The sequence below is a fragment of the Lytechinus variegatus genome, chromosome 9 (assembly GCF_018143015.1).
Source record: "Lytechinus variegatus isolate NC3 chromosome 9, Lvar_3.0, whole genome shotgun sequence".
In the NCBI taxonomy this organism is placed as follows: Eukaryota; Metazoa; Echinodermata; class Echinoidea; order Temnopleuroida; family Toxopneustidae; genus Lytechinus; species Lytechinus variegatus.
The window spans coordinates 6,649,095-6,658,038 of NC_054748.1; the positions used below are offsets into that span (position 1 = coordinate 6,649,095).

The 8,944-nt window shown below is 39.2% G+C and overlaps 2 protein-coding genes across 2 annotated transcripts in view; one reads left to right on the top strand and one right to left on the bottom strand.

Moving 5' to 3' along the window:
• The window catches only part of LOC121421056 (cubilin-like), a 66,160-nt gene extending 61,947 nt beyond the window's left edge, over positions 1 to 4,213 (top strand). Inside the window, exons 34-35 of the mRNA XM_041615667.1 lie at positions 1,514 to 1,707; positions 2,949 to 4,213. Of these exons, the coding sequence (XP_041471601.1) occupies positions 1,514 to 1,707; positions 2,949 to 3,104 (350 nt within the window). The 3' untranslated portion in view covers positions 3,105 to 4,213. The remainder of the gene's footprint in view (positions 1 to 1,513; positions 1,708 to 2,948) is intronic.
• Positions 4,214 to 4,872: 659 nt separating this feature from the next.
• Positions 4,873 to 6,052, bottom strand: LOC121421252. Its single transcript, XM_041615913.1, has 3 exons — positions 5,672 to 6,052; positions 5,474 to 5,617; positions 4,873 to 4,884 (listed from the first exon to the last, which is right to left on the bottom strand). The coding sequence occupies exons 1-3, from the start codon at positions 6,020 to 6,022 to the stop codon at positions 4,873 to 4,875; spliced, it is 507 nt and encodes a 168-aa protein (XP_041471847.1). The 5' UTR covers positions 6,023 to 6,052.
• Positions 6,053 to 8,944: the final 2,892 nt, after the last annotated feature.

The window sequence follows — 8,944 nt, forward strand, 5'->3', positions numbered from 1 at the left end:
CCTAGTATTAGTATTTTGTTTATTATTATCAAGCATGAATTCCCTTTGTCAGAAGTGTGCATTCATTATTGGACAGTATATGTGCACAGTGAAGTAAGCATAATCATGTAGGAGAAATCTACCTAATCCGTGGTTATGTACCACAGTGCAAACGAAACCTCTTTAGAATACAGGCCATTGAGTTTTTATCACAATTTTTGTCTCACCTGCATAGCAGAGTGAGACTATAGGCGCCGTTTTTCCAACGGTGGTGGCGTCAACATGAAATCTTAACCTGAGGTTAAGTTTTTGAAATGACATAACTTAGAAAGTATATGGACCTTGATCATGAAACTATGTTGGTCTAGTTCATAAAACTTGGACATAAGAGTAATCAAGTATCACTGAACATCCTGTGCGCATTTTAGGTCACATGACCAAGGTCAAAGGTCAATGAAATTTGGCCATAATGGGGGTATCTGTTGAATTACCATCATAACTTTGCAAGTTTATTGATCTGACTTTTGAAACTTGGACATAAGAGTAATCAAGTATCACTGAATATCCTGTGCAAGTTTCAGGTCACCTGATCAAGGTCAAAGGTCATGTGAGGTCAATGAACTTTGGCCACATTGGGGGTATTTGTTGAATTACCATCCTATCTCAGTAAGTGTATTGGTCTAGTTCATAAAACGTGGAAATAAGAGTAACCAAGTATCACTGAACATCTTGTGCGAGTTATAGTAGTTTTCAAAGTCAGCACTGCTGCTATGTTGAATCGCGTGATGCAGGTGAGACGGCCAGAGGCATTCCACTTGTCTTGAAAGCGGGCCCTGGTCTCCGTCTTACAAACAGCTGTGATTAATCTGATCCACCTGTACGATATGGAAAAAAATATTTTGAACAAACATGCATTTGAAATGTTGGCATAGCTGGCTTTCCATAGCTGTGGATGATCTGGACCCTATCTTACAAATACCTATGATTGATCCAGTCAATCACAACTGTGGAAAGCCAGCAGCGTCAACAACTAAAACACATGTTCAAAAAAATTTGATAGGACGTCACATATTTATCGTTTCTTGAAACTTCAGTACAACTTTCTTCGCTTACAAAGGACATTGTACAAATCTCCTGTAGAAAAAATTGACATTCTTGGATTTCCATTTAATTTTGGTTAAGTGGATCAATCATAACTCTTTGTAAGATGGGGCCCAGATTAATCACAACTCTTTGTTAAGACAGAGCATTGGGCCCATCTTGCAAAGACTTGCGATTGATCTGATTAATCGTAACTATGGAAAGCCAGCAAAGTCAACATATGAAATGCATGTTTGTCTAAAAAATTCTAGGTATGAATGTAAAATTCAGTGATTTCTTGACGATTTGATGTGTTTTCCTTTGTTTACAAAGGACATTTTGCAAAAATATCCTGTAGAAAAAAATTATGACACTGATGAATTTCTATAGTTAAGATTGATTGATAAATCGTGACTCTTTGTAAGACGGGGCCGTGATCTTCTTTGTTTTCCAGCCACGAAATGCGTCCAAAGCCTCCAAGCTCAGAGAGGGGTGCAAGGCTCCTTTGCCTCCCCCGGCTGGCCAGGCAGGTACCCTCTCATGGTGCAGTGCTCCACCACCATCACAGCCAGTGGCAGCGGCAGGATAAGGATCATCTTCAGTCCCTTCGAGCTCGAGGGCGAGAATTGCCAATTTGACTATGTGCAGGTATAGGGTCTCTTCTACCAAGGGAATGGGAGATGTTTCGCAAAGCGCTATGCTTGATTTAATGGTTACATGCAAGCTTAAAGAGAAATGCCAGTAGTTGCAGTAAACACTGATTTCATGAGAAAGTCTGTAAAACCAGGCTTGATTGTCAGAATATCATCGAGGATCTAGATCTGGTACAGTTACATAAACTGAACTTTGTGAAATCTTGAAATCTACGCTGAAAAATGTTCACACTGAAGATCACCAACACAGATAGGCACACGTGGGACAGTGTATTATTATTGCTGGAATAAAGACCCGACGGAAGTGACCGAATCCGCACTTATTTTGCTTATTTCTCAGCAATTACACAATTTCTTCCAGAATCCTTTGGCACATATTTTTTATTCATACAAACAGACACTTGTGTGGTCATTATATTAGATTTTGTAAAAAGTCATTTTGAGATCGTTACCAAAACTGGAATTTATCTTTAAATGCTGATGCGAACAATATATCCCAAATTTCATTGATTAATATGTTACAGTAATCAAAGCTCTGCAGAATCGACAAAATTTGCTGTCTGGTAGCCATTTTTCAAAAGGGTTGCAAAATGGATGACCAGATATTTGCTCCTGCGACAATTGCTCTGGGATTTAAGATATAGGGTTAGTTTTACAGTAGTGTTTCATCATGTTCAGGGTTAGGTTTGTGGTCGGGTACATTGTTAAATCCAGGGTTGAAGTTATTTGATTAGTGTGTCAAATAGAAAGCGAAGCAAAAATCACGGAACCACAAATAACCACGAAATGGCTGCAAAAAGGGAGAGAAAAGGAATTCTTAAGGTCTACTAAACATCAAGTCGCTTACTGTGATAGTTGAGGGCATCCCCCATGGGGGCCACTTCCATTCAAGAGTGGATACCATGCGCGACCATCGGGTCGCGAAAAGCACCCTAAACATGTAATTTCCATATTCTAAAAATGCACCCCGTAACAAGTATTGGCATGTGAAACCCTACCCTTAACGAGTTGGAAACAAAACGATACTCTTGGCAAATGTTCCCTGAAATGAACCCCTATATTTGTGAAATGCTTCTCAGAATTTAACTGAAAAAGACATTTTAATAACAAAGATGGTATCTTACTTTAGCAGAGTACTGAGTAAATTACCTAAATTGTGATGTGTAAATTAATTACTAACCCTGATCTATTATGTAAAGTACTTTTTTCATTCTTACTCTAATTCTTTTTCTTCAGATATCGGAGCCCTTACTGCCCGACCCACCTGAGAAACACTGTGGCACGAAATCTCAGCTTGTCTTTGAGAGCAAGTCTGGACTTGTCGACGTAACTTTCATCAGCGATGCGTACGTGACCAAGCAGGGTTTCCTCGCAACATTCACGCAATTCTAGACCTCCTTATCGTCGTGTCGGTGCAGGAATTTACTTTACTCCACAAATGTGTTCATTGCTCAGGGCATCTTGGGCAATGCACTTAAGATGTTCTTACACAGATGCGATGCAATCATATCCATACTTTGTGTGTATTGCAGCTGATTTGCCTAGCTATCCGTGAATAGTGTGACTTTCTGCGAGAGATTATCTTTTTTTCTTTTATAGATAACATTTGTTATGAAATAGCAATTTCCTTGCAACGTGATCCAGCATGGCTGTCTTTGATAGTAAACTGTTTGTGATATTATCGATTATATATCGATTAGTTGACTTCATTCATTTTTTTTTACGTAGACAATGCGATTTTTATTATACTACATGCAGGCTTGACTACATGTAGAATTGTAGAATATTGTTTATCAAACGGAAAAGAATGTTACTCTTTTATTAGATACGTTATTGTTTTTATATGTGTATAAATTACTACAGTGTATACTTGTGTCTTTTGTTGGCATCAATGATGAACAGGATCAAAGGCCTTGCGTGAGGGTCATCTTGAAGGCAGTACAGCAACAAACTCGAGCTTGGTGATTTGAATTCATAAACTTGATGGTTGGGGAAATTTTATGGTTCATATGTGAGCAAATATATTACATTCAACAGCTTGTTTAAAATTTGAAGTCGCATAATTGTGGGTGATTGTCAGATGTTTTCAATATTCACACCATAATACTGCTGTAATGTGAGAAGTATCCTTTATCTTTTATTCTAGCTTTTTATGTGAAGGTGAAAAAAATTCCTTTCCTCAAAAGCAGCATTATGCCAAAATTTGAACGTAAGTTTTATATTTGTGATACATTTACCTGATTATTCTCTTGCTATGTATCTGTTTTTAATTTATGCCACAAAAGTGAAATTTAATTTCATCTTGTTGCAATTCTCTTTTTCTCGATGCCATTCATTCCTGCATGTATGTTTGGATCTTTTTCTTTCTTTTTTTATTTGGAATTTGAATTAATCGGCAATGATATTCAATATTTTTTATTGACGTACCTAGTTCAATGTTGTGTAACAACGAATGACGTTAGTGGGGTCAATAAATAGCATAAAATGCAGATTGCCACTGAGGATATGTAGTAGTTTGCTCATTTGTATGCCTCATTCGGCTCCATGAAGTTTGCTCCGGCGAGAATTGCTCTGGCCAAAATTGCTCCTGCGACAATTTTTCCGCTCTGATTTCCTCACACTAATCAAATGACCAACTTCAACCCTGGGTTTGACGCTATACGCTACCCTGAACCTAACGTGACTGTAAAACCCTAAGCCCTACATCTTAGATGAAATTAAAGCTAAATGATAGTAGTTGCAGTTAAACACTAATGTCGTGAGAAAGTCTGTAAACCAAGGTTAAGTATGACTATATCATCGTGGATCTAGATCCGGTACAGTTACATAAACTGAACTTTGTGAAATCATAAAATCTAAGCTGAAATACGATCACACTGAAGATCGCCAACACAGATAGGCACATGTGGGACAGTGTATTATAATTGCTGTAATAAAGACCCGACGGGAGTGACCGAATCCACGTTTATTGTGCTTATTTCTCAGCAACTACACAATTTCTTCCAGAATCCTTTTGCACATATTTTTTATTCATACAGACACTTGGGTGGTCATTATATTAGATTCTGTAAAAAGTCATTTTGAGATCGTTACCAAAACTGGAATTTACCTTTAAGCCCGGAGCAATTTTCGCAGGAGCAAATGTCCTGCCACCTGTCATTCACTTAGACCCCTTTTCACAGAACAGAGAAAGATAGAGGCTGTTCTCACTACGTTCCTAAAACTAGTTTACTGGAAACTAGTTCAGTAGAAACTAGTTTAACGCTTGGTTAAATCTTCCAAACCAGTTTGGAAAACCACCTCGCGATGTAGTTTTCAAGATCACTTTGCCTCGTGAAACTGGTTTTAGCGTGAGGACACAACCGTTCTTCGGGAAGCGATCTTCGCACATTTTGAGCGCGCTTCTCCACACGACAGGTGTAGAATGCCTATGCTGCGGTTTCGCACGAAACCTGTCACCCCACTGAGAGCGTTTCCATAGCAACAAGAGCGCTTTACGTGAAGTGATTTTGAAAACCACTTCCGTGTGATCAAGTGGGAACGCTAGCAAAGCGATCTTCCAAACTGGTTTCCTGAATCGGTTTCCAGTAAACTAGTTTTAGAAAGCGTAATGAGAACGGCCTCATAGTGTCTCTTATACCTCGGTCACAATTGCTCTACGGCGAGTCGAAAACAGCAGTGTTAAAAATTTTTGTAATAGCTACATACAGGTGATTTGAATAAAAATTAATAATACGGCCATTTTCAACCACCAAACGAGCCTCCACCGTATCAACCACCGAATGCACCTCCTGCGCCATATCAACCACCAAACGAGCCTCCACCGTATCAACCACCGAATGCACCTCCTGCGCCATATCAACCACCAAACGAGCCTCCACCTTATCAACCACCGAATGCACCTCCTGCGCCATATCAACCACCAAACGAGCCTCCACCGTATCAACCACCGAATGCACCTGCGCCATATCAACCACCAAACGAGCCTCCACCTTATCAACCACCGAATGCACCTCCTGCGCCATATCAACCACCAAACGAGCCTCCACCTTATCAACCACCGAATGCACCTCCTGCGCCATATCAACCACCAAATGAGCCTCCACCGTATCAACCACCGAATGCACCTCCTGCGCCATATCAACCACCAAACGAGCCTCCACCTTATCAACCACCGAATGCACCTCCTGCGCCATATCAACCACCAAACGAGCCTCCACCTTATCAACCACCGAATGCACCTCCTGCGCCATATCAACCACCAAACGAGCCTCCACCTTATCAACCACCGAATGCACCTCCTGCGCCATATCAACCACCAAACGAGCCTCCACCACCGTATCAACGTATTTCGAATGCGACTGAGGTATTAGGAATTATACTAACTATTAAATGTAGCCTCTATGAAGTTCAAATGGGAAGTTCACCTTGGTAACAGAGAGACTCGCCTTACGGCCACCAAAGAGCAAATGTGACAGAGGTATTAGGAATTATACTAACTATTAAATGTAGCCTTTATGAAGTTCATATTTGAAGTTCAACTTGATAAGGAAGGGACTCGCCGAACGGCTGTTTTAGACTTTTTGTACGGCCGCCGAAGAGCAAATGTGACCGAGGTATTAGGGAGGGGCAATTGGCGGGGGAAAAAGAGAACAGATTTGGTAGAGATAATTAGAGTGTAGTAATATAAAGGAGAGATAAATAAAGAAGTGAGTGGATAAAGAGGAGAGAGCTGGAGAGAAAGATGGAGTAGAGACAATGAAAATTGAAGAGAGAAGAAAGATATTTTTAAAAAAGAATAAAGAGAGAAAAGATGGAGTGAAGACCAATTATGAGCGAGGGGAGAGTGAAGGGATAAATACAAAAAATTGGCGAGGGGTTGATAGAGTAAAGTAAAAGAGGGAAATAGAGGTGGAGAGTGAGAGAAGGAAGATGAAATGACAAAAAACAAAGAGGAAAGAGTGAAGAAAAGAGAAGGTAAGAGATTGAAAATGGAGATCAAATGGATAGAGTGCAGAGAAGGGAGGAGCTAGAGAGTGTAAGGATGAAGGAATGGAGCTAAAGAAATTAAAGGGAGGAAGAGAGTGACGAGTAAAAGAAGAGCGAGAGGAGATAGCAATAGAGACAGACGAAGTAGAGTGGATTGATAGAAGAGAGAAGGAAAATGGAGTGGAGAAAAAAAGAATGGAGAGTGAGAGAGATTATTTAAAAAGATAAAGCCAAGAGGGAGATGTTATTGAGAGAATGTAGGATGAAGAGAGAGGAAAGAGTGAAGAGAGAAAGAACAAATCAGAGAAATTGAAGAGCGGGTGATAGAGTAAAAGGAGGGAAATAGAGCTGGAGAGTGCATGAAGAGAGAAGTAGAAGGGAGATGGAATGCCAAATTGGGAGTTAAGATATAAAGAAAGGAGAGAGGAGATGGAGAAAGATAAGAGGTATAGTGAAAATGAGACAAATGGATAGATATAGTGCAGAGAAGGGACGGAGCTTGAGAGAGTAAAGAAGATAGAGTGAAGATATAGAATAAAGGGAGGGAAGAGAGAGGCAAGATAAAAAAAACGGGAGGAGACAGCTAGAGACAGACAGAAGAGAGAGAAGGGAAATGGAGTGGAGAAAAAAAAGAATGGAGAGAGTATTTGGGGGGAAAGAGAGAAGATAGTTATAGAGAGAATGAAAGGAGGGGGGTATGTAGGATGAAGAGAGGAGAGATCGGTAAAAAGAAAGAGAAAGAACAGAGAAAAGAATAGAGAAATTGAAGAGGGGTGGATAGAGAGAGGAGGGGATAGAGCTGGAGAGTGACTGAAGAGAGAAGTAGAAGAGAGATGGAGTGAGGAGAAGGGATGGAGCTAGAAAGAGTAGGGGAGAGAGTGACGAGATGAAAGAAAAGCGAGAGGATATAGCTAAGGAGACAGACGGAGTAGAGTGGATAGAAGAGAGAAAAGGGACATGGAGTGGAAAAAAGAATGGAGAGTGGGGAGAGTACAAAAGATAAGATAGTTACAGAGAGCATGAAAAGAGGGGTACATAGGATGAAGAGAGGAGAAAATAAAAAAAGAAAAGAACAGAGAAATTGGACAGGGGTGGATAGAGTAAAAGGATGGGAATACAGCTGGAGAGTGAACGAAGAGAGAAGTAGAAGGGAGATGGAATGACAAAATATGAGAGAGAAGAGAGTGAAGATATAAAGAGAGGAGATAAAAGAAGAGCGGGTGGAGATAGCTAGAAATAGACTGAATAGAATGGATAGATAGAAGAGAGGGGGAAATGGAGTATATAAAAAGAACAGAGAGTGAGAGTATTTGAATAAAAAAAAGATAAAGAGAGGAGATAGATACAGAGAGAAGGGAGCGTAAAACAAAAAAGGTAAATGAGGAGATAAGAAAGGAGAGATTAAAATGAAAGATTGTGGTACTAGCCTGTAATTCACATCTTTTTCAACAAGCATTTGTCCTTTAAACACTTGTTTTTATAATTATGACTGCAGAACTAGACTAGCAGTTCATCTAAGGGTCCAAATGTTTAATCGTTATGAAAATAATCATTACATTTTCATTATCTAATAAAAGACTTACAGACTGTATAAAAAAAAACATTTTTTAATGTTATCGATGAATGTAAACTTGACTACCAAAAAGTTTTAGGAATTTTTTTATTAACTGGCAATTCAGTACAATTCATAACTCAAATGATATTTACTCGAGCTCAAATGAATTTATATCAGATATTTAATGACTGTTTTACCAATACATGAACCATACATAAAATGTTTGATTTTCACAATTTAGGATAATAAGTAATGAACAACTTTCATGGCCCTACGCCGATTTTTTTTTCCTGGGGGTAGTAAGACTAGTCATTAAAAGCAACTCGAAAGCGAGGGGGCGAAACGACCAAGCTTGCCATGTGGGCGCTTTTATATTTTCTTATATTGAATAATGGGATTCCTTGCAGACTTAGGGTGAATTGTATAAAAAAAAATCAGTAAAGAAATTAGGTTTTCGATTTTTTTTTCGGGGGACAACTACCCCCTGCCCTCCCCCTGTCATGACCATGACAATTTTTATTGGGACTACATATGTCTAAAAAAAAATAATTAAAGGCGTCACCAGGATATTTTGATACAGCGGAGCAATATAAATGACCTACATGTAAAGGTGACCTTATTTTCATTTGCAATAAAATAATATAGAGGTGGGCATAAATATCTTAATAGTTTTCTTCTTCATTATCAT

What these genes read in the sequence shown, in the direction of transcription:
- LOC121421252 (XM_041615913.1), bottom strand. Translation starts at nt 6,022, where the DNA reads ATGGCGCAGGAGGTGCATTCGGTGGTTGATAAGGTGGAGGCTCGTTTG. An exon ending in TGGTGGTTGATATGGCGCAG is followed by an intron (nt 5,618 to 5,671) that starts GTGCATTCGGTG and finishes GATATGGCGCAG; the next exon opens with GAGGTGCATTCGGTGGTTGA.